This window comes from Platalea leucorodia (assembly GCF_965183815.1).
Source record: "Platalea leucorodia genome assembly, chromosome: 4".
NCBI lineage: Eukaryota > Metazoa > Chordata > Aves > Pelecaniformes > Threskiornithidae > Platalea > Platalea leucorodia.
In genome coordinates, this window is record NC_138826.1 from 25,038,382 (window position 1) to 25,064,750 (window position 26,369).

Consider the following 26,369-nt stretch of genomic DNA (forward strand, 5'->3'; position numbering starts at 1 on the left):
CTGGGGGGGAAGGGGAGGACGCTTGGAGTGATGGCGTTTGTCTTCCCAAGTAACCGTTACACATGATGGAGCACTGCTTTCCTGGAGATGGCTGAACACCCGCCTGCCCACGGGAAGTAGTGAATGAATTCCTTGTTTTGCTTGCATGTGTGGCTTTTGCTTTACCTATTGAACTGTCTTTATCTCAACCCATGAGTTTTCTCACTTTTACTCTTCCAATTCTCTCCCCCATCCCACCGGGGGGAGTGAGCGAGCAGCTGTGTGGCGATTAGTTGGTGGCTGCGGTTAAACTACGACACATATGCTGAAAACCAATTATTTTCTCATAGAACTATATTAAAAGACTGGTGAGACAGCAGAATCGGTCACTCAGTACTTGGGAAGCACTGGAATTAACGACAGCCCTCCAAATTTAATTTGTGCTTTTCACAGGTACATGTAAGTGATGCAACTTTGTCAAGGCTATCCCCTATTTTCTGAAAAGGACACCTGCCCCTCTCCATGTACACCAAACATGAAATTCTGGTGACTTTTAGTTTTTCAGCAACTGTTTTTGCAGCTACAATGTTATGTCAGTCTAAATATATCTTTCTAACTTTTTGAACAAACTGAAAAAATCCAAAACTACAGTATTCTGATTCATATAAAATAATTATCCTATAAACTTTTCATTAAATTTATGCTTTAAGTTTAAAGTTCAGCATTGTCCTTTTCTATATATGCATTCTGTGTTGCTGCAATATTCAGTATTGGACACTTCCCATTTCTCCTTAAAAACATGGTTTAATGAGTTGAAATCTGAAACCCATGCTTTAAAGGTTTACAGTGTGTAGGCTTCTCACCTCCCGACACTTAGGTTCAAATCATACTAACACGGTGGCTATTTTATGAAATTAATCAGATAGTAATTTTTGTACAATAATTTTTAAGAAATGTATTTTCTTGTTACCCTAATTTTGTGTGATTATTTTTTTCATTGTAAGAAATTAAATGTATGGCTTGTTCAGCAGGTTTCATAATAGATCAATAATTTGTTGGCTTAACCTTTTTTTTCCTGTAGAGATGTGGGAAGATCAATGTCTGTAGTGCCCTAGGTCATGATCAATACTTTTAATAAAACTTCCTTATTTTTTTTCTTTTTCTTTTTTTTTTTTTTTTACCTTTGTACCTTTCTACGGTTTTGCTTTTATTAATGAGCTTTTCCTTTAGTTTCAGACCATTAATCGTTTTCAGATAATGTCACACTGCCCAAGGTCAAGGCCAGTTTGAACTTATAACTCTACTTATCAGTGATTAAATCTATTGGATGGGTTTAGATGTGTTAGAAGACATAAGAGTTTGAAGTACTGTTTTCCAGAGGCTCAAAGTTAAAACAAGACAAAATCTCAACCTTTTGGGAGGGTGACACATTAAGACTTTTTTTTTTTCATTTCCTTCTTAAACAAATGATTGTCTTATTTATGGATCTCATATTGGTGTTAACATCACAAGTAACTACTGTGGCCTTGACTGCTCTTCAATTAAAGATATTATATGCTCCATATTCAGTTTTATAATGGTATATTGCTCATTTTGCAAAACCATTTTGAAATAAGATAACGTATCTTTTGTTCAATGCTGAAATTCTGGATGGGAGGGTAGCAACTTATCAAAGTATGTGTTATCAGCTGGAGTGCTTGCAGAGAATGTGATATTGTTGTCTCTGGGGCTCAACCCAGTGTCTTTTGAAATCAATGGAAAGATCTCATTAACTTCATTGGATATCGATTATGGCCATGGAGAACTTAAAACATTCATGAATATTAATGGTTTATACTGATCCATGTGTCTTTTTGTGTGTTGTACCTTGTCTGCAATCTCCAATTCAATTTTTGTAGTCTGCCTAGAGGTTATACAAAAAGTGAACTTTATGTATGCTGAAAGATTTGATAACATGTTTTACCTTAAGGTATCTTCTTTGTTGTCTGTTACAAATGAGGTGCATAAAGAACTGGACCCTTTGACCACTGGCGCCTAGGCAGAATATCTTCTGTAGAAAATCTTTTTTTTCCATTATTTTGGCAGTTTTAGCCTTTTTTTATTAGGCAGCAGTTCACTTCATAACAAATCATCACAGAGGATTTTGAACAGCAGAGTCTCTACCCAGAAGGTGCCCTACAGACTCTGATAGCCTATCATCTTTAATTTAGAGATTTTATTTCCCATCTTGTGATTACAGTTGAATGAACATTGTAGAAAAGTTTAAATTGTAGCTATCCATGTCAGGCTTTTGCCATAAATGATGGAACTTACGTTTTCAAGCCTCTAATCTTCAACTGCTCAAATAGTCACTATAAAATAATTGCAGAGAATGGAAGGAGAGTAAAATGTGGGTATGTATGGTGACCCTGGATGAAAATTAACTGCAGGAACTGACCCTTTGATTAGAAGTTTCTCTGCTGTAGCATCCAGTTGCAGGCAATAAAAGTTGTGGGAAATAGGTGGCTGAATGGAAGACAAATCCTTAGCTCCAGGAGGGTCAGAACAGAGATCCTGGCTAGTGGAAAACGTGGACAAAGGGGAGGTTTGAATGAGTCCTGCTTCACCTGCCTTTGGGGATTTAGGATTCACTTTGTGTAAGGTGACAAAACAGCTAGAGTTAACATGGTGGGGGAGGTTAATTGGAGTTCTCAAAAATGGTTAATTGTCTAAAAGTGGAATTGTGAGATTTTATGATCGGTTTGGCTCGGTGATTTCCACAGTAGGTTTTACAGATAAAGCAAAGTGGAAACGGTTTAAATGCCATATCTGAAAAGTAGGCTATGCACCTTACTAATATACCAATGACCTGACCTTGACACACCTGAACATAATATAGGATATGAAGTGGCAGTTGAGATATAAACCTCTGGATACCACAAAAATAACATTTATGTTGTTGATCCCATTTGAATGAAAGTAGGCTCCAGCTTATTTTCACCATAGCTGTTTTCTTTGTTAGGAATAATCAAGTCAGTAGAGTAAGCAGACCTGACTTAAAATATATACAGACAGCAGCTTTAGTGAATACAGTAAACATGAACTATTTTTATACGGTTAGGTTTTGGCTATACCTACTGAATGATATAATACTAGTGTTTGTTTAAAATAGAGTTGTCAGAAACCAGATTTAAAGTTTGGAGGGCTGCTTACATTGATTTTGTTTGCTGTACTCTGCTCCCCTGTGCCCCCCACCGCCCTCCTAATCCATCCTGATTCCTCTCCCTGCCCCAGTGATTAGCAGTCAAAACTAAATCAGAGAGGAGTCTATGGAACCAAATATTTATGTCCCTAGTAATCCGACACTGTGATATTGTACTGTGAACCTGAAAAGATGCCAGGCCAGGCATTGTGGCTAATAGCAATTGGTCACGAATGAAACTGCAGAACTCTACTCCAAATTGTTGGCTTTATAAATTTGATAATAAGTACATTTCCTGACAGAATATAAAAGTGCAATAAACTATACATGCCCTCTCTTTCCTCCCCACCTGTCCAATTGCAGAATGCTGTTTGTACAGTATATTGTTGTTGCTGACAACTGAATAAGAATTTTTAGGAGCAGTTGGCTATCAAATGATGGCAAATTTAAAGGTTATGCAAATTGTGCCAGTACAGCCCAGCTTGTTTCAGACCTCTTTTCTCTATTATCATATCAATTGAGTCAGCTCATAGTAGACAAAGCAAGGTTATGGGAACCACCTAGAGCATCATGCACCATTAAACATCAATGCAGCATACATGAACATCTGCAACAACGATCTTATTAACAGAGGGTATAGCGGAAGGCAGTAAACAGCTTTCTTAGTCACTTAATTGTAAAAAATTTAATAACCTAATACTTGCATTATTTATCAACAGCAAGTTGGTCAAAAATTATGCAATTGTGGTGGATTAGATTACAATACCTATTGCACACTGTGAATTACTACAAAAATATGAAAATCCATTTGTGAGCAGTTAAACACTGTAGTGCTAAAAATGCAATTTTCTTTTAATCTCTGGTGCATCATGGAATATAAGTATCTGCTTTTTGCACTGACATTTTTATACTTGGCTAAAACCAAATGTAAAAAACCTAAAGATTGTTTTTGGATTTCCTGCTTAACTAGACAGCATAAACATTTCCAAAAATCAAGGGGCAGTTGTTGTGAAAGGTAGAATACAGAAACCATAAAGTGGTCTTTTTGTGTGCAAGCAAAACAGATGTTTGGAGGAGCAAAGTAAAGCATGTTAAATGTTCATACTGGATATGTATTGTGTGTTGGCTTCTGGGGTAGTCACTACACTGGTCTAGAAGATGAGAGCACATGAAGCTGTGATCTCAGATGGCTTAGGGAAATGAAGACAGAAATTAATATATGTTAGAAGTTGATGATAAAGAGAAACGAGGGTTTGTTCAAGGCCAAGCCAAACTGCTAAGGATAGGCTAGGGCTGGAGCACACCCTTTGCTGGAATAAGAGAAGTTGGTGGGGAGTGACAGCCCTCCTGTCCTTGGAGTCTGGGGGCACTGGTGGATTCCTGATTTTGGTTAACAGGGAACTGGAGGCCTACTCTTAAAAGATTAGAGCTACAGGAAGAAAGCACCACTCTTCCGATTTCAGCCTGAATGTACAAAATGTACAGGCATTTAAGAATAAAATCAGAAAAAGGAAATAAGAGACTGGATGAGTAAAACAATACAGGCCCAAAGGTCGAGTTTGACGAGTGCATTCAGCAGAAAAACCTGCTCCAAACATTAGTCTGCTCCCAAGCAGCTTTGTTCCTTCCTGGCGCCCTCTGCTCATGCCTCTGCGGCCGCCGAGTAGCAGCTATCGGATCAGATTTGTATTTATATGGAAAAAGAATGAAGCCTTCTAAGTTTTTGTTGGCATAAAAATCCAATTGTGCTAGGATCGTTGGCTACAATCAGCGTCCGGGTCACCAGTAGACACCTCAGTAATTTCTGCAATCAGTAGGAATCAACAGGCAACAGAGAAGGATGGAGGGAAAGAGGGTCCATGAAAAGACAGTAAGCAGCAAAGATGAGTAAAAGCTTGGTACAAGTATAAATTTGGCAAGTTAAGCATTACAGAAGTTAATTTTGTTTCTGTAAGAAAAGGACAGTTTTTATTCAAAAATGTTAAATTGAAAGTCTTAATTTTTTTTTTAATCTGGATTTATTTCCTCTAGGAAAACATGGCAAAAAAGCCGGCAGTGTGTCTAAATAACCATTAAGTATATGTTTTTTACTGAAATGGTTTTAAAAGGAACAAGTAACAAGCATTTTCCAATTTTTTTTTCCACATTTTTAAGTTACAGTTCAAATGATCTCACTCTGTAGGCTAACCAGAGTTTTTTTCCTCTATATCTATCTGGTTTTTAAAGCAGTACCTGCTTCTTACCTTTCTTCATAACTTTTCATAACTTAATGATATCAGCAGAGTGTCCACATTTTATTTATACCTCTCTATTTATTTGCTTACCAACCTTGGTTTTCAGATTGGAAACTCTTCAGAGCAGGAACCTTTTTTCTTTTTTTTTTCCTTCTAATACATATCTTGGTGATCACCTTGACAATAGAACACAAATTAGGTTTAAAAGATCACAAGTTGAACTTGGCTCTACATGTCCACTAAAGCTTTATGACTTTTAATATGTTTTATTGCTTCTAAAAAGAAAATCAATGTCTTGTTTTGGGTTTTTTTAGGTTGAAATAGCTTAAAACTGAATGATTCAGTAATTTAATACTACAGAAATAAAACTTTAAAGAAAAGTAACTGAGAGTGACAGGCGATGGTAGGAGTTTGACAAGGTTCCACAGATATAGAGGCTGGAAATTTTTAATATGTCTGCTAGGTTAGTTATTTTGGTTTTGTGAAGCAGCCTGCTTTTATAGTGTTGGGGTTTACTTTAAATGACAGTAGTGCATGCACTGTAAAACCTGTTGTGCTACCTTTATGAGTGCCTATATGCTACTGCCATGCTTTAACAGGCTTGTTACACAAATATACGATTCAAGAGCTCTTGCTGGAAACTGTTTGTCAAAACTGCTATTATAATAACTGTATCCAAACACATTTAGTTCACTATGCAGTCAATATTGTATCAATTCAGGGTTGCATAATTTACATTAAAATGTATGTGAAATTATTTAAAAGGTGGTAGATTGGCCATCCTACTTACAGCAATGGTTAGGTAATACTTTTAAACTGATTGATACTACAGAGATCATAGTTTGGGTTATTTAATTATCAAAGAAATGATCTGTGACTAATTTAGGGGAAAAATAAACTCCTCCATTTTGGGCCAAATTCTCTTTCTAGACTGGCATAATGCTTAAAGAATTCCATTAAAAACAGGGGAGTTGCTCTGGTTTTGACTGGCATTTTAAGAGCAGAATATTTTCCCACTGAGATTAGAACAAATTTCAGCCTCCACTGCAGTGACATCTTCTAATAGATTTAAAACCTGCAAGAGCCTGAGAAAATTCATTTAGCAAGCATGTTTCATTCTTCAAAAATAAATAAGTAGTCTAGGGAGATCTTAATTAAAGGCAACATAGAATTTACAAATACAGCATGAGAAGAACAAAATAATTGTAGAAATTCTAGATCTGAGCTCTGCATTATAAGGAAAAACTAAAATTTCTGCATATACTTTGAATATTTAAAGGCAGCACTGTAGAATTTCTATGGTATACCTACTTCAGCAATGTCCAACTAGTATCCAATTAATTTTTATTTTTTTTAAGGAGAAATATATATATATATATATATGTACATTAACTTATTTTTAGTAATGTTTCTAGGGAAGGCTGTCTCTCTCATTCTGACGGACTGATTGTATTTATGAAACTAAATATAAATTCTCCCAGAAGAAAAAGCTCCTTCAGAACTTCTCTGTAGTGACCTAATGCTCACTCCTCTTTTCAGTCTTACTGATGCTCAAGTAAAATAGAAGTGCCTTGGGCCCATTTCTGCCTCCACTGACGACCCATGCTTCTCAGATTATCATGTAGCATAAACAAAGCTGTCATGTAACATGGCATTTATTTAAATGATGTGATTTCTGTGTTCACCACTCTGAAACTGAGGTATAGCTAAGAAAGCTTGCAAGTTTTGACAGGTGTGTTTGCCCCGCTAGGACAATATGCTTAATGTATAAAAATGTGAGGCATAATACAGTTTTTGTCCTGCTCAAAATCAAATTATGATGTGTTTTTCTCCTTTTTTTTAGCCAATGCCCTGATAAGCTTCTGGGTAGGAATTGCTTTGACCTGATTATAGGTCGATATTTGTCAGAAAATTCTCCCATAGCACAGTGTGTTGATGGTCCAGCTAGGCAGTGGTTTAAAATATCTGTGGAATACCATGAAATGGAGTGCAAACATACATGCATTCCTGCTAGCGTGTGGGTCAGTGCAAACAGTAAGTGAAGTGCACGGTTTGCTTTCTGAGCTGAAAGATGCTTCATTTTTGCACAGTCCCCATAGCCAAGTTTCAGAAGGTTGAAGAGCATGTGTGAGCTAGAACGTATGTGTTGGTGTAACTTGGACATAAATATGTGATGTATGTTTACATTAGACATTGACATTCCAACTGTCATCATTTGTGTGTGTTTTCAGTTCTTGAGCTACCTATTTATGGATAGAAATAGATTTGCTTGTATTTCCCATTCCCACATGCAGCTCAAAAATAATCGTTTTTTTGAGGGCTTGGCTTGGTTTTTTACACGTAAGGATCAAATAAGATGTACAGTGGCCAAACCAATACATGTAGGATTTACAGTGCAGGAAGAGATATTTATATTTGTTAATATCCGATGCAAGATCTGGTTTTGTGTCACCCCGTACTTTCACTGGTGTGGCTAGGCTTACTGCAGTAGAGCATGCTCACGACAGAGACTAGGATCATACAATTCATGGTTTTCCTTTATGGTAACCCATCTCTTCTGTCTTCAGGACTGATTTTGATCTGAGCTCTTCATAGTAATTCCAAGACAGTCGTTATATTGTATCAGTGAAACATCTGCAGAAGCTTTTCTTAATTTTGGTGCCTATGACTTCACACCCTTTGCCTTTCCTGAGTCCTCAACCCCTTTCCTGGTCCAGACAGAGATCACAGGAAAAGGATTTAGCTCTGAACACTACCTTATGTCTTCAGCAGCCATGCCGAGTTAGAGGAGTGTGTTTTCTGGCAGTTCAGTGGGCGCAGTTTCAGCTCCCTCTGAAATCTGTGCCTAGCGGGCAAATGGCAATACTCTTGTGTGCTCAGAAAGGCTTTTTCAACAGAGTTCATTGCCATTCTAAACCTTAAACATTGTGACACATGCCAGAAAAATTCAGCGGCTTGTTCTTTAGGGCAGTTTTTCCATATATGTATGCATATATATATATATATATATAAAATAAAATGTTATATTAGCACCAAACTGAAGCAAAACTAGTATTTTCTGTTGACCTCTTGCTTCCCCATCTTTTACACACAGTCATAGTGTTTTGTTTACTTGTGCAAACAAAGAATTATTTAATATAAGAAATAAAGTAGAGCTTCAACTCATGGCGCTGGCAGTGATGATATAGAAAATACTGATGTTTAAGTGGCTCCCACACCTTCTATAAAGTAAACAAAATACATTTGGGCCTATAGAAGCTATTCACAAGTCATTAGTTGAGGCTGTTAACATTTTTTACAATTGTTGTAACTAGATACAGAGTTCTGAGTCTGATCTCATGCTAGTATAATTCAAGAGTTATTTCAAAGGAGTGGTGTTGAATTAACAGGAGTGCAGACAGAATAGACATAGGTTCAGAGGATGGGTGCAAAAATAGTGTTTAATTTTACATCATTGCTAATAGCTGATGTGTATGAGTGTACAAGTTCCTTTGGAGGAACCTTCTTTCCTCTATTAACTCTAATCCTATGAATCACACTTTAGTTAGATGCTATGAATATGACTTCTGAATAAAAATACTCTTGACTAGATAATGGCACAATGTGTGTGTCTGAGGAGAGCTGTAAAGGGAAGGTAAGTCTCATTGAACATCTTTGGATTAACTTTACCTCCTAGGAGAGAGGGAAAATGGGGTCTGCAGTCTGTCATTTCCCCTAGAGATATCTATAGGACCATGAACAGAGCCACAGAAGATTCAAAGTCTTTGGAATCATATTCCTTCTCTGTTTCTACTGAAAATTAACTAGCTGCCTCTGAGGTTCTTTGCATCCTGGCCAACACAGCTATAAGGACTTTTTTTTGCTTAGCAAGCTGCAAGGAGAATTTTAGCCTAATGGCACTATTTGGATCTTTTATTATGGCAATACAATTAATTAATACAAATATTAATTTATCATACCATAGACTTATAAATGCATTATAAATGACACCTACTCCATAACTTGTTTAGGGTAACATTGCTTTTGATAGCAATGAATGCTTAACATCTTCTATATTACTAGTTATAAAGTTTTCTTGGCTACATATTTAATTCATTAGAATACAGCATCATTTGTTGTATATTATTAAAATATTTGATTAGAAAGATCCCAAAGCATGTGGCTGGCTTGCATCTCCCTTGTTGTACTATTTAACTCCATTGACTTGCACAAATAAATTCTTATTTTTCTGACAAGCCCTACCTGGCTACATCACCAAACAATGCACGGAACTAGATGGAGGAGAGAGGAGATGTTGGCATGCGAAACAAGGCAAACTTAGCATGCACACAGAAAGTGCCAGGGGGCCTGGAGTGTTCATCTAGTACAGCTATCTGAAAGTCCCACCCTGAAAATGCAGGATCTCATTCTGTTTGCTTAGAAATGACAGGCTGAATCAGCACTGCCAGGTTTGAAATGCAGCATTGTTGTGGTTTAACCCCAGCCGGCAACTACAGCACCACACAGCCGCTCGCTCACTCCCCCCAGAGGGATGGGGGAGAGAATCATAAGAGTAAAAGTGAAAAAAAAAACTCATGGATTGAGATAAAGACAGTTTAATAAGTAAAGCAAAAGCTGTGCACGTAAGCAAAGCAAAACAAGGAATTCATGCACTGCTTCCCGTGGGCAGGCAGGTGTTCAGCCATCTCCAGGAACGCAGGGCTCCATCGTGTGTAACGGTTACTTGGGAAGACAAAACGCCATCACTCCAAACATCCCCCCTTTCCTTCTTCTTCCCCCAGCTTTATGTGCTGAGCATGACGTCACACGGTACGGGATATCCCTTTGGTCAGTTGGGGTCAGCTGTCCCAGCCGTGTCCCCTCCCAGCTTCTTGTGCACCCCCAGCCTGCTCGCTGGTGGGGTGGGGTGAGAAGCAGAAGAGGCCGTGACTCTGTGTAAGCACTGCTCAGCAATAACAAAAACACCCCTGTGTTATCAACACTGTTTTCAGCACAGATCCAAAACATAGCCCCATACTAGCTACTATGAAGAAAACTAACTCCGTCCCAGCCAAAACCAGCACAGTCATCACTGGAAGTCTTAAGGATTTCTAACCAGGGGTTCAGCGCACGGTGCCCTGCGCCATGTTGCCTTCTAACTTTGGACAGTGCTGTGCTGATACAGTGGGAGATGGCGGTATCTATTTGATTTACGTTATCAAGTATGGTATCTTTGTGTGAAGTACAGCAACAACAGCATTTTTTACTGTAGAAAAAACAGGAGAAAGTGTTGTTATACTAGTGATTTTGAAAGATTTATTAATGTGCTGAAGAAGGTGCAGAGACTTAAAGCCTATAGGCCTCTGGGTTTTATCTTCTGGAGAGAGGTAAGAGCTCAGAATCATCCTGACTGACATGGGCTTGTTCCAAATACTTTTCTCATTACTTCTTACCTTATAGCTGCCCAGAGACATTTATAGGTTTTGAGTTCAGTTTTCTATGTTCTGTTAAGTTCTTCCTGTCTCTTTTTTTTCCTTCTCCTTTCTTTTTATCTGTTTTTGGCCCCCGATCTAAAGAAAATTAGAGAGGATGGAGGTGGGGAGGAGATGGGGCAGAATTCTGTTTCACAGTTGTTCCTTTTTTACAAGTTAAAGCTCACAAAAGAAACATGAATGTGTCTCCATCTTGTAAGCATCTGTACTACCACTGCCAGCCCATGGATCAAAAGCTTATTTGAGGAAATAGCTAGATGGTTTTGTACATATTTTAGGGCTCCCTTCTTCCTTTTATTTTATTTTAATATAAAATTAAGGACACTCCAACATGTTGCCCATAAGAGTTCTGTTACAGGTAATTAAATGTAAGTTTACACATTTAATCTACTTTTAAGAGCAAGAGAGACTGGTAAATGACCCAGTTAAGGAAAGTACTCAGCCTAATTGGATGTAATGATTGCTTGCTGGTGTTTATTACTGTACTAAGAGTAGACGTGTAGTCTGTGATTCTAATTTGGTTTAAAGACAGACCTGTAGTATTTGCAGCTATCATCAGAGTTCGATTGTTTCAGTTAACATCATGAAATAGGCTTGTGTTCATTTGTGAGCTTAAATGTGTTAGAATGGAAGGAGCACTGCTTTTTCAGTTATTATCACTCTCCAATTATTATCTCTTCAGACTGTTTTACCTACAAAAATATCTTAAGCTAGATATGGTAACGCATACTTTTGCCTGAGGAAAAGAAAGATAGATTTCACATCTTTATGTACATAATGAGACAAATTAACAATAACTAAATTCACCAATGAGCTGATTCATTCTGATTTATCTGTGAATATTGTCTTCAGCCTATGAAATCACCACATCAATGTTTGATTTTGATTATTTCTATATCATTCTAGAACAGTTGAGTTCCTCACTAATGTAAAATCATTGAGAGAGCTGAATCCAAGCCCCAAAATTTTAAATTTCATTAATGCTTATTACTAAAACTTCCCTAATTATAGACACCCTGTTGCAGTTTGCACTCACAATCCTGGGCTTCCAGGAAATAATATCCAAGTGGAATCTGTTGTATCCCAGGGTGTTTGCCATAGAAGATATTTGTTGCTTAAAAATAGAACACTGGATTTTATGCCCAGAGGAGCAGCACTTGGACTTCACCACACTTATGTAATTATTCTTTATTTCATAAGCTCTCAGAATGATAAATGAAATCAGAACTGACTTTGAAAAGCAAGGCCACTGATGACCAGTGCACTTAGCCAAGGTGTCTCTGTGTTCGCTATGATGGATTTGGGAGTTTTATAACATAATAGATCACACACAAAAATGAAGTTAAAGCAACATTAAAGTCACAAAAGCAAGGACATTCAGAATGGAGACTTCTGCTTCATCTTAATTCACCCTGTTGTGCCTAGTTGCTGCAAAATACAGATCAGTGAGATATGTTAGCCATTTTTATGCTATTACACAGACATAGCAAGGTAAATTAATGGCAGCTTTAATTCTAACTGACTTCATTTATTGTGAAGGAAAGAAAAAAAAACACCTCAGTATTATTTTGTTGTATCTTTCAATATGTATTATTGTTAACTATAGTTTAGTAGGCTCTACTACACTAGTAGAAGTTCTCCTAAGGTTAAAGAAAGATAATTTGCCTATTGGATGTGTGCAGATGGTAATATCTTCATAATGTAGTATGTGCTCCAAAGCCATGCTACCTGCTTCTGAAACTTCAGTACATCAAAATATGAGATTATTGCTCCTCTTGAAAATACATAAAGTCATAGAGACAGAATGTGTGACACAGGTAGAAATGGAAAACTGTGACCAGAAAAAAAAAAGATCATTCTCATACCAGCTGAATTCCTTGATGTGTTTGGGTTTTAGACTAATTCAGTTACTTACAATTACATCTACTGCAGAAAGAACAGAATAAGAGCTCATAGTGCAATACTTACCTGCAAGTACTAGAGGGAGCTGAGGGAAGGAATCAGGACAGAGGAGGAAAAGAAAGGAGAAAGAAGAGGGTGAGAACTTTCATTTGTGTTAGTTTGCTTGAATAGAGTCTTATTTGATGCCAAGTCCCATTTGCAGCATTTGAAATATAATGTCTGTGCATTATTCACTCTCTGTGCCCAAACACATACATTTGTATGCATATGCCAGTGTCTGCTGTGTATTTAACATAGAACATCTGTGTCTGCCCATGCACACTCGGGAAGGAAGCAGGTTAGTTTATTACAATGTGTCTTCAACGGAGTTATCACTTTGTTCATTGTTTTAGTATTATCTAAAGCAAATAATATATACCTTCTTATGAAATGGATGAATACACTCTGCTCGTCTGGCAGAGTTTAATGTAAGACCTCTCTTTCTTGATTTCCAATTCAAATGAATCCTGTTAAAATTACTAAAAAACATTGCTCTTGAAGACTATCTTAAGAGCACAACACAGCATTGAAGCACGTTTCTAAATAGCTTTCTTAACAGGATAGAGAGTAGGATGCACTGAGAACTGACTGAAACCTGTTCTTTAATTGGAATATTCATCTTATGTTTTTCGTTACCCTTTTTCCTTTGCCTCTCATGGATGGTTGTTGCTAATGCTCCCCTCCCCTCCCCTCCTGGTGGGCCAGCCAACAGTTCCCTCTGGAGGCAGCATCATTATATCTGCCTGGTTCACTTAGTAGCAGATGGTGAAGAGCAGTAGAGCTGATACACTGCATTTCACAGAAACCAGGATCCTTCTGGTACCTCTGCAGCATACACAGACTTGCCTGATTTGAGACTGTGAATTCTTTATATGCCTCCCAAACTAGGTTTCCTTGTTTGCTACTGTCTACGTCAGTGTAAGAGTGATTTTTATGATCTGCTCTGTTGCTGGACAGTGAAGAAACTACTCATCTCCAGCTTTCAGCTACTGGAGGATCTATTTCCCATTTTATTTCTATTTTTACCAAAAATTAAAAGAAAACAGCTCTGATGGTTTTCATTTTCACTGGTTGACAGGCTTTTCTTCCCCCTCCCCTTTTCTGAATTCCTGCTGTCTGCCAAAGGACAATCTGTTTGCTCTGAGACAGTTTAATGCATACTGACTACCAGAGGCAGAACTTCCATTGGCTCTGTTACAGGGGTAATTTACACTTTAACAAGGTATTGTGACAAGGTGGTAATTATATTTTTATCACGTCATTATGACATTACCACCTGGAAAGCCATAGCTGATTAATTAGTGGCATATATTAAATTTATAACCCTTGAACTCTAAAGTTATCATACCTAAGTGGTGTAATTATGTTGAACTGTGGTGTGGCAGTGAATTGGAGGTGAAGATGCCGAGTATCCACCTATTGCAATAGGTTTAACGAGTGCCAGTAGAGGGCAGGGAGCTGCAGAGAAGGAAATATTTTTTTAAAAAAGAAATGCTAAGGAAGAGGGTGAAGTCACTGAAATCTTGAAACCAAATCTAGTCAGATGGCACGTTGCAAGGCTTCTTACATATATGTGTTTTTTAAAAAGATGTCATTTGAGAGCACTTTGATTTACACTAGTTCCTGCTTTTTATTTCACAGCTTTATTTTAGTTAGTTCATGTGCATTTTGGTTTTTACAATGCAGCAATTTCTGTTGAACTTTTGGAAGCTTGGACTGGCCATTCCGGAGGCTACATCACCTCTCTGCTACTAGGAAGCACTGGTTTTGGCAGGATGGATTTTTCTTAGTCTTGCCCATATGCCCAGGTGTTTTATGTCATTCCTCCTGATTTACTTTTTTTTCTCTTGGCCTTAATATTAGGAGATAAAGAAAAGAAATTAAGCTGGAAGTAATTAATGAAAATGTCCACAACAAATAGCTTGATCAAATGTGTTCCTGTATCCCTATGCAGTAAATACAGACAGAATTATAAACCAAATCTATTTTTATACAAATTATTGTGTTAAAGGTCAGAGCTCCAGTTTTGAATTGTTTTGATTTTCATTGTTTGTCATGCTTTTCAAAGTCATATTTGCAAGTAACTCACGTTTTATTCTCCCCTTCCACTATAGAAAATGAAGTGACTACGTTCCCTGTGTTGGTGAGTGATCAGAGTGAAATTGTGGATACCAATGGAGCTGGAGATGCGTTTGTTGGAGGTATTTCTTACTTCTTTCTCTTGTTTGGAGATTATCCTATTATTCTCTCTGTATAAAATCTACCATTTTTTCATTCAACTGTCCTTCAGAATGAGCTTCATTCTTTTAGAGCTTTTCTCTGCATCCTGAATTTACATGATTTAATTAAGTTCTGATTTTCAAAGGGAAAGTGTGTTCTATTACTTTAAAAATAATATGCCATTATGCTGTACTCTGGTCGTTTTCATGAGATTAATTGTATCTGTCAGACTGTTGCATAAACAAGCTGCATCAAGTACTATATAGTGTACAGAAATCCCTCCTGGCTTAAATGTTAACACATTGTTGTTCTTTAAAACAGGTTGTAGTGAATATTAAACAGTATGTTAATAAGTGAGCATAATGTCTTCTGATCATGTCAATTTTGGTAGAACATCTGCTTCCAATACAATTATTTGGACATCAGAAAAGAACACAAAGGGTTAATTTGTTAAAACAAACCCAGAAAATATCTGGCATTGCTTAATATCCATTTGCAAACTTACTATTTTTTTTGGCACAAGCTCTAAGGAAAAAAGAGGATGTTATGTCTATGCCTGTTTTAAAAAATTATTCAATATAAGCCAAAACCCAATTTAATCCAAAAGTTCTGTCATTCATTGTAACCTTCATACATGTAGTTCTGTGATGCACTATTGCATCCTGAAGGCTCTAATATCCAGTACATAGTAGCTGTAAGGAGCTCCATTAGTCACTAATTTACTGGAAACATTACCAAAGAGACGTTATAAATAGAATTGCAGGGCTCACTCTTGTAGCTATGAAGGGGATAACAAGCCGTGTGTTACCAAATTAAAGCTTCAGAATTGTGTCCTGCTTCAAGAAAGTATTCAACATAAGCTTAATTTTAAGCATGTGAGTAATTCCATCCTTACTTAATACATCACTTAAACCAATGATAAATTTTCAGTATATGCTTAAATCTGGCTGAAAATAGGAATGTTATTACTCCTTGCTTTGGTGCTTTTGTGAATCAAAAAGGACAGAAATAGAGGGAAACACATTAGGTCATATTATTCACACACCTTTTAGTGCACGCTTGTCACTCTCTATTGTTCCTAAATCACAAACAAGACTAAATTTGAACCAGTGGCTATAACATAAATAAGATCTTCTTCAAGTGCTTGTTCTTGTATATATGTGCTCTGTGTATCAGCTGTGCCACTAAGTTGCTGTTCTTGCTGTGAAAAAAAGGTAAAAGATCTTGCCTGTTTTGTTTTCAGATCCTGAAACTAAAATAATACTGGGTAGGCAATATGGTAGACACCAACCAAGCTTTGCCTCAGCAGGAAGCAGCTTTTCATGTCTCTGCCATGTTTATCTCAGGTTGTATTTATTCTCAGTTCTTCAGATTTTAGGCATTTTGAAATCAGGACTTTTTTTTTATAATCCTACTTTTATTCTTTCCTAGTTTAGCTGCAGGAAGACTATTGCAACTAAATAATCAGGCTTTAAGAACTGCCTGGTCTCTCATAACCTTTCCTCTTAGAATTGTATCCTTTTCCCTGGTACTGTCATAGCTGCTGTTTTTCTGTAGAAGGGCTAAAACGTTGACTTCAGTAATTATTCAGAACATCCTGAACGGACAGGCTGATATAAACCAGATCAGACTCTATTCCAAGCTGCTACCTTCCACCAGCAGCGTAAGGAGTTCAGGCACATCCTGTCAGGCTTGTCTTGCATCACCTGTGAGATTCCTTTCTCCAAGGAGAAAAATGATGTGGAAAATGCTAAACTCTGTTGGGAAGGAAGGAAGGAAAGAAAATAGGTCTTCTGAAAGATCAACTCTCCTCTGTCGTCCTAAGTCTGTTGAGATAACGTGTCTGGATACAGCAAGCTTCAGTGTATTTGGGGTAATCTTAAGAAAAGTCCTGTGTTACTGTTTATGGACATATATTATTTTCCTCAGTTCCCCCACAAATAGCACTGAGGCATCAGATGTTTTTTGTATGGAGCACAAGTGCAATGCAGTCCAGTGGCAGCATGGCATTGTACAGTTCTCCCTCGATACCAGGGAAGGAAAGGACCACAGCTGTTTTTCCCTCTGTAATGGAAGCTGACTCAGCAGTTGCAAATCTGTCTGAAATCTCATTGCGGTTAGAGACTTACCTGAGCATCAGTATGTGAGCTTAGGTTCTTGTTGTGCCATATTTCTCTCTGCTATGACTCACAAAGCAACGTGAGCTTTAGAATATCCATGGTTCTTCCATTAGCTTCTGAGATATCTTGGTTCTCCTCTGTCACTCCATAAATAATAAATTGGTCGTTTATTCTCCTCAGAGAACAGATTTTCCCGAGTTTAGTCCAGATGGGAGATTTGGGAGTCATAACAGTCTAGATACACAGCTGATTCTAGTCTTATATACTTTGGTCTCCTTCTTCATGGAGTCATTTCATTTTCCTTCCCATATGTAGGAAATAGGATACTGGACTGGATAGGCTTTGATTTGGTCTGTGTTTCATTTGGGAGAAATGTCTGTATTTTATCTATATCACACTTTTCATGTGTTTTCAAAGTACATATTTGCAACAGGAAAAGTTCTTTATTATCTCCTTACCAGAAAGCCCTACACAGTAATGTTGGTAATACTACTCAACATATGTATCTTCTGTTGATTCCAGCATTGAGACAGATGCAGTGTTATTGTCCTGACAGAATTTTTATAATGGGAGGGTTATATTCTCTTCAGTGTTTTTGTAGCTTCTTTCTTTGATTGAGGTTTTTATCAAGTTGTTACTACCTAGGCAACAGTCCATATAATATTTTCATTTTAGTGTACTTGTAGTAAAATGTTTCAAAATTCATCCCTTAACTCAAAAATGCACTCAGTGTTATAATATACTCTCCTGGAAACGTAGTTCCTTTATTCAAACAGCAGAGAACAAGGGTCCCATGGCAAAGCTTCCCATACTTCTCTGGGACTGGTATATTAACATGACTGAAGAGTGGTTTTGTTGGAGCAAATGTCTTGGCTGAGAGGGAAATGTGGGATATAATGAGGACTAACGCCATCAAGCAGGATTTATTTTGCATTAGGTCAGGTTTGTTAGACTATCATATTTTGAAAGGTCTTTCACAGAGGCACTCTCTTCCAGAGGTATAACTCACAGATTGTAAGGAAATTCCTTCTCGATCATTATGCCAACTTGGCAAATCACTCCTCGTGTGCTTCTCCATGTGAAAGTGGAAAATAAGAAATCTGTTGGGGTTTTTTTTTTGTTTGTTTGGTTTTTTTCTAGAACCTAACTAACTACTGAAGGTCCTGAAACCTTAAAGTCATGAAAAAGTTTAAAGACACAAAGTTTCTGGGCACTTGTAACTCTATGAGTTGATTCATGAGTTCAGCATTTCTGAATATGAAGCCGCTGGCCTCCAAGGAGAACTAGCTCACTCCAACAGCTAGCAACAAGAAATAAACTGTATTCTTCAGTTGAAATGTGTTTTTATTAAGTTGGCACCAGGAATATCTCTGAATTTCTTGCCTCTTACTGCAGGCGTCAAGTCATCTGCCATTCAGGCTGGTGCAATGCTGAATGAGAAACTGGGTTTTAAAATTGCTGCAGGTATCTTTATGCTAAAAACACTTCTCTAAACAATACTAACAGAGTTCTGCCTTTATTGCTTTCCAGCAACACTGCTACCTTTTAGAAGTTTAAGCAATAATGATTTACTTTGTAGCGTCTCAGCACCTCTTGTGGATTTCAGGGGTACCACAGATTTTCAGTTATAAATCCCTGAAATACCCATAAATTAAAGTTGCAATTCCACCTCCAGGTTCTGATGACATTGACAAATCACTTGAGCTTTGCTGACATGGCTTATGTCACAAGAGTCCTCTTAATGGAATTATAGCCTTCATTTGTAGAGTTTGGGGAGCATTCTATTACTCATTAAATTAACATTTATTTATTACTAGTCAGCCCCAGTTTGAACCTTTGCAATAATGGTAATCAAAGCATATTTAATGGCAATAAACAGATTGAAATATGGACAGTTTTACCATCTTATGCTTTCCTTTATGTCATCCTGCTCTCTTTAGACAGAGTAGGTCTGCCTTCTGTTTGGACTGCCCTTTGTCATTGCCACCATAACTAATGAAAACATTAAGCATCTTTTCTGATAATTACTGCCATTGTTCCCTGCACAATCTCTCGCTTGGAATCTGTCTACTCAGTGGAACTGGGTAGAGAGTTCACAATAAATGAATAGGAGAAGGTGTAAAATCAATGTTTCTTCAGATTCTGTCAATATAAATATATTGACTTAGTAATCTACTATGATTTAGTCATATACTTCATGAAAAGTACTAGAGTATGAAATGTAGCCACAAATCATTTTAAAGTAGCGTGATGAAGCAGTGACAGAATGATCACAGCAAGTGTATATTACTTATCACCATGCTATAAAGATGTTATACCATTCTCAAGGAAAAGAAATCCCGAGATAGAAGGAGCCCTTCATTAAGCATTGTACAGTGCCAAATACGAGCTGATAGCAATTTGCCTCTGTCGGTATCAAAGCTGAGGTCAATGGCTCAAACCACCTGTCAACTTAAAAATCCCATTGGCAGCTTTCATGTACCGAGGGATCTCATAAAGCTGCTAGCTATGGTTTGAAAGCTACGTTCAGAATTTTTTTTGTGCACGTGCTTACAGAATAAGCAGTTCTCTCTCATGTGAAACCTAGCATGAATCTTATGAGATGGCCAGCTACTGTCTCAGCTATCAGAGAACTACTCTGATAGAAGACAGGGACAGCAACAAAAGAGGAATTGTCGGCTTTTATACGTGTCCTTGTGTGAGTGTGCCTCATGGCATCCTTATCTTTTCTTTAGAGACCACAGGGCTTAGTGGAGATACTTCCCTCCTTTTGTTCCTGTTTCCATTGCCAAACTGGCTCAATAAAGCCATTCCCTCATCTTTAATATAGAGGTTAATTCTAAACATTATTTTTCCATCTTAATCTAAATGCATCTACAAATTAGGTAAAGACTTTGGACTCCTAAGAGTTTGCCTAAAGGTCATCACATTGTTCAAATTTTAGCCTGCTTTCATAAGGTAAATGCAAATTATTTTCTATAGAGTGACATCCAGCTTTGATTGCAGAGCTAAGTAATATTTGGTATACTTCTACATTATTGAAATGTTAAGATATTATCCTTAATGTGAAACATTCTTTGAATATATTATACATATATGTATGTTTACAAAAACACAGCACAAGAAATATAAATATAGGTTTGCAAAGAACCCATAGTGCACAGAATAATTGCTCATCGTTACTCCTCTACTATTAAAAGTTTGATTCAGAAACATTTTTTAAAAAAGGTCTGGTTCTGTTTTCCAAACACACTAGTGTAACTTTGGAATACCTTGACTGAAGCCAGTGGATTTAAACAAGTATACTATTGATAAAAATGGAAACAGAATTGAATCCAGTATAATAATTCTTATGCTGTTGTTCGGAATAATCCGTCATTTATGGAAGGAATCCAAGAATCTTTAAAATAAAAAACCATCTAGGTGGGATTTAACATGATCTGAGTTAGCCCTGCTTTAAGCCAGGGGCTGAAGCAAGTGACCTCCAGAGTCCTTTCCAACCTAAATTGTGCTATGGCCCTATGAGTTCTAATCCTATAGGAATCAGGTTCCCAAGTGTCACTTCCTGCTCCTCTGAAAATCCAGCCTCAGTCATCTTCAGAGGGCAGTGTTGGTGGCTAAGGAGTAGAAGCTGACTGAATTAAAAATTGAAGCTTATAGAATGGGAATTCCATCTTCTCACAATAAATCTGATATAGGGCAAAGATGGACTGTATTCATGACTTTGTCTAATAAGTCCCTTATGTATTTCATGTGAAGGAATTGTGTGGATGGAGGCATGTGCACGTGTGAGAAATGAAATAAGTTCTTACGGATAGTTGCTATATGGCTATACCAGGAGTGCTAAACGTGCCAAAAAGATCTGATAATGCCTTCAGCAGAGACAGGTGATTTGAATGGTTTGTCAGAATACTGAGTTATGAGTGAGCTTGTGACTATACTAAAAAGAAAGTTCCTTAATGGATTTATAGGGCTCTTCAAGATTGTGGAAGAATCTGTTTTCACTAAAAACATTGCAGAGAAATGAAATACTCCTCTTATTTGTTGTATTTTCATCTCTGTATGAATCTCTGTTGTAAGAGCTGCCCTCCCTCCAGTACTCGCCACCCCTAAAATATTCTAGATATGTTGAAATAGGAGTTCAGGGAACTAGGAACAGTTCTTTACTGAACAGCAGGAGTGTGATATCAGAAGCTACTCAATCCACTTACAGTGGTCTTTAATTTGTATAAGGTTTTTATACTTGTTTAAGATACCTTGGGAAGTTGTCATCAGTTTTAATCACATTTGATAGAGAGAAATACAGTGGATAAAATATCACTGCTGTGAAGTACTGCCTTCTGATAACACCAGAGCTCTGAGATGCAATTTTATTTGCCAGCTGGGAGCGAGGGATATTTTTTTTTTTGTGATATCAATTAAATATGCATGTGCATGTAACTTGTTATGGCTGATTTTTGCTACAATACTTATCTTCACGAGTGAAAAGACAGGGGATACTACTTTGAATTGTTCTGTCTTTTCTTTGAAGTAAAGATAAATGTTATAACAGAAATCAGCACTCTCTTAGTCTTCATTTATACAACATGGGTGGCTAATTGCCTCTGAGCAATCCTGTTGTTACTGAGATCATGGCTGATGAGATATGAAGCTTTGAAATAAAAATACCTTCTTAATGTCATCAGCATTTTGACTGACAGCCCGCTTTGCCCATTTTTAATACTCCTGTTTTATAAACAGCATACATGAGTATAATAGCTAAGCTGCAGGTAGGGCATCAATCTTTGCTTGCTAGTGGATAACTTGTCAACATGTTCATGACTTACTGTCCATGTGTGCTGATGCCATTTGCAACTCTCTCAGATAAACATCACATCTAAACCTAGGCTATTAGATGGCCACGTTATCTCTGTAACTGACCTTCCACAAACTAGAAAATTACCAGATTATATGTTCCTAGTTGTTTTTTCTCAGTCTCAGCTACAGGCACATCATTATTCTGATCAATAGTGTAGCCAGTCGTTAGTAATTTCAACATTAGTACTGGCACAATTTAGAAATTTGCCACAGTTTGAGTTGCAGCTACTTAAGCAAAAACATAAGAATAGAAATCACTCAGGAAAAACGTGGAATATTCCTGTTTTCTTTTTAATTCCCTACTTCGCTTTTTACCAATTTCCATTCAAAATTATTTCTTTGGAAATAATACACTTTTCTGTGCTGGCATTATACTTAAAACTGGTAGCAAGTGTTGTCCAAATATAATTTAATTGTGATCCAATCTAGTTTAATTGTTTTGTTTTAATTGCTACACTTCTCTTGGTTTCTAACTGTTCATCTTAATTTTATTACATATGTATTTTTTATCAAAATACAGTAACTTAAATATGGTTATTCACATTTTCACCTATACAATTTAAAGGCAATCCAGAAAAGAACATCATAGAATTAATGTAAGGCAAAACATTTGTATACTTGCTGTCATTTTTAAAATAACATGTAGAAGTGAGAGATCCATTTAAAAGGATCAGTGTATGGAATTGAAAACCCTCAGAAGTTTCTAATTAGACTGAAGCAGGACCTGATCCTTCTAGCTGCTGTGTCTCCTTTCCTGTCAGTGACACCGTCAGTGTTAAGGGAGCCTCAGTACACAGCAAGAGGATTAATATTTTGCAAAATTGGATTTTAAAAAGCCTGATTTACCTCACCATAAATCCAGTGACATTCTGGACAGGCTTTGTGAGAAATAAACGTCGAATAGCTTGCGTACATTTTAAAAAACAAACCTACTGTGTTAAAAATAGATTTTCAAAACCAATTATAAAGTTCCAATTTTTGCTATAATAGCTATGGGACAATTACAAATTGACTTAACGCCTCAAAGCAAATCATCACCATTTAAAATACTTTGTCATGCCTACTATCCCCATCCTTATAACGTTTCATTTTGTGTTAATGTGTCATGTGTTAGAAAATCATGTAATGATAAAGAAAATGTTCATGTGGAAGGTTAGAAATGACTTTAATGAGTTATTATTACCTTGCTCGCAGACTGTTGATAATATTTTTGTGTTATTTTAATGTATTCTGAGTAGAGACAGAGGCACTACTCAGATTGGATCATCACGAACATTCCCCTGGGAATCAGGGCAGGATATAGACCCTAAGAAATGATGTGTCAGATTAAGCTGATGCTATATTCACAGGAGATACAACAACACACAGTGAAATATAAAAATACACTGAAATATGCTATCTATTTCACGTCTAATATGACTTGGTGTGGTGCTACGGAGGTTGACACAATGACCATAAAGCTACTTCTCAGGCTGTGGTATTAGCTAGCAGGAGCCTCACTCACTTGCAGCTGCCTCTGTTATACAATAGGATGGTAACATCTCCCATAATTTGTTCACTTCCCCCACACTGAAATGGGTTCATACTTGCAGTGGGAAGATGGCAAGGTTGCAATAAAAAAGAAATAAAAGGAAAAAAATGGTCCCAGTTGAAAGCAGTGGTAGTAGCAGTGCTTGTAGGTTGGTTTGACACTGATCTCTGACTCTACTTAAAGGGACATTACTGTTATTAACGATCAGTAAATGGTTAGTATCAATCCAGGATTGTTACAGATATTTAAAGAGGCAAAAGATATTAAATGCCACTGTATTAAAATTGGAGCATTATGAATATAATGCTATTTCAGCCCACAAAAGTCAAGAAATTCATAGGCTGTCTAGCTACCGTATTCCCACTGCATGGGGCGTTGCTTTTTGATTCTCTTTGCTTACTGCTGGCTTGACTGCGTGGACGTACACCTGCAAATAAAACCTTACTGAGAGATGGTCGCTCTGCAAACACAACTTCAAATCTCCTAACTTTTGTGCATGTGAATCTCGACTATGAAGTTACATTCACGTAGCCTTTTTTGTACTTGAATATATGTTAAAAACTGAATAGAGGATAGTACATAGTATTCCATTTTGTTATGCTTAGAACTTCATTATTTCTACATTAAATCAGTGAAATTCTCTTCCTCTTATCCCAAGCAGTAAGTGTAGTAATCTGCACCATTTAATGTCAATACAACAGATCTGTTTTGAGGCTCAGAAAATTTCCTCAGGTACTAATAAAAGAAAGCTTGTTTCATTCTGCTGTGTCAAAAATGGCTAAGGAGAATTTTAGCTTTTGAAGAACATGTCTAGGAAACTTTCTAGGAAATGTTTTTAGGAAAAACAACGATATCAGCCTGGAAAGTAGTTTTTTCAGATAGTTAGAGAAGACGCTTCCAATGAAAATACCTGTATTTGGTTTGGCATATACAGTGCCTTGAATATTCCTTGTAAGCTTGGAGGGGTTTTTTTTCTAATCAAATGTTTTCCCCTGATCCTGGCTCTTGGAGGCAAGCCCAAAGCCACCAGATTGTGATCCAAAAGGGAAGTTCATCATGTGGACTTAAAAATGAAAAATAGGACCAAACTATCAGAAGTTATAACTTTGTTATCAGTTTCCTCCATCACATCAACATGGAGCATATTGTAGACTGAAATGATTCTTTTCTTGGACAACAAGATGCACTGGGGAGTTTAATAGAGATGGTATGCAACAGGTTATAAATAGAGTCCACTGAGGATGATTCATGTGGAGGGGGCCACAGTATAAAACAGTTAAGCCTCTCCTCCAGCTTTGAGCTGTTCCCCCTCAAAGGGTGGACAGTACTGTCAAGGCATAGGCCAGTGATAGGAAAACTCCCATCAATCTCAGTAGGCTTCATGTCAGGAACTGTTTCCTCCATCCGTTGCACAGCCTTCAGGACCAAACCACTATAGAGTTACAACCACCGTTCCTACTTGCACAAAGGCATCAAAGAAACAAGACTGCTAATTTTCCTGAGAGAGAGTCTCTGCTGGGCCCAAGCATCCATACAGGCCTTGGGAAGTACGATGATACCTTATTCTACGGGCTGCAGTGAGCTGGCCCAGTATGTCCAAAAGGTGGTAGTGATATATGCAATGCAATAAAATTATTCAGCCTTGAGTAATTGATTCCTAATGGAATAACAGGGATGTAGTGGAGGTTTATTTCATTTTTTTTTACTGTCACATTCTTGCAGGAATCTTTCATTAACACTTTCCACATGTCATGGTTTAAAGCCTTAGAGTCTGAACTCTTTTTTGCTTTGTGTATTCAACACCTCCTCTCCATTCCAGGAAAAGGCTGCTAAACTGAAAACGCTCCTTTCACTTATTCATAGTTGTCTAGTAAATGCAAAGTTGTATTATATGCATGTGCCCATAAATGACTGTATAACCTCAGACTAAGGAAGACATACACCCGTCTGAGTGATGCTTACAGAAATTCAGTGCATTCAAAATATGTCCGTAAATATAAAGAAAACAAGAGGGATAGGGACAGCAATACCAATACTAACTGCTTTTCTTGAAAACATGCTTGGTTTAGTATTCATGCTAGTGATTAGAAAATAAGAAGTTTGTGTAAGAGGATTGTACACAGACAGTGAAATGCATTTAGCACGTGACCATTGTATAAATAAAGGAAATATAGACTTCCGAAACATTTTATTCGTGATCTCATGGTTTTGTCATTCTCTGGAAGTAAAAATATTGACATTTACCAGGCTGTTTGTTCCAGCTTTCTGATCTCCTGCAGTTTATTTTTATAACAACCTTATCGATGAGCCTCTTACTCAGCTCTCTAGGTTTAACTGAGTTGAGTCGATTTGTTACCACAGCTTCAAGCAGCTGTTACAGAACAAGCAAGACATCCTAATAAAGCTGTAAACGTGTTTACTCAAACATGGTATTGATTTTACTTGGAGAGGGAGAAGCTAGTGCTTAGCATGGTGTCAGGGAGGATGAATTTAACTGCAGTTTTTCATTGTCATCTGTCATGGTTGCGAAACACTAAGTGAAGCCACAAGAGGATAATTAGAATTGCCAGAAATTTAGCCCCTAAAATCAGTTAACCACTTGAGATTTTTGTAGTTTAATTAGTTTTTATTAAAACTTTCCTCCAGTGGTATAGTCAGGAAGGGTTTTCTAATGTTCTTTTCAGTAAGAGTGAGATTTCAAGGTTGCCACTTGTTAGATATACATCTTAAATGACTGTTTTTCTGAAAGGGTTGGTAACCTTTTTTCTCTCACTTGTAATTAGCCTGGCACTACAGTTCTGTAGAAGCACAGAGCCATTTCATTTTAAAACAGAG

At 37.2% G+C, this 26,369-nt stretch overlaps 1 protein-coding gene across 4 annotated transcripts in view; it reads left to right on the forward strand.

Moving 5' to 3' along the window:
* Nucleotides 1-26,369, forward strand: part of ADK (adenosine kinase) — a 304,356-nt gene that overhangs the window by 270,807 nt on the left and 7,180 nt on the right. For all 4 annotated transcript variants that reach the window (XM_082311360.1, XM_082311362.1, XM_082311361.1 and 1 more), the window contains one exon: nucleotides 14,921-15,007. In XM_082311360.1, coding sequence (XP_082167486.1) covers nucleotides 14,921-15,007 — 87 coding nt within the window. The remainder of the gene's footprint in view (nucleotides 1-14,920; nucleotides 15,008-26,369) is intronic.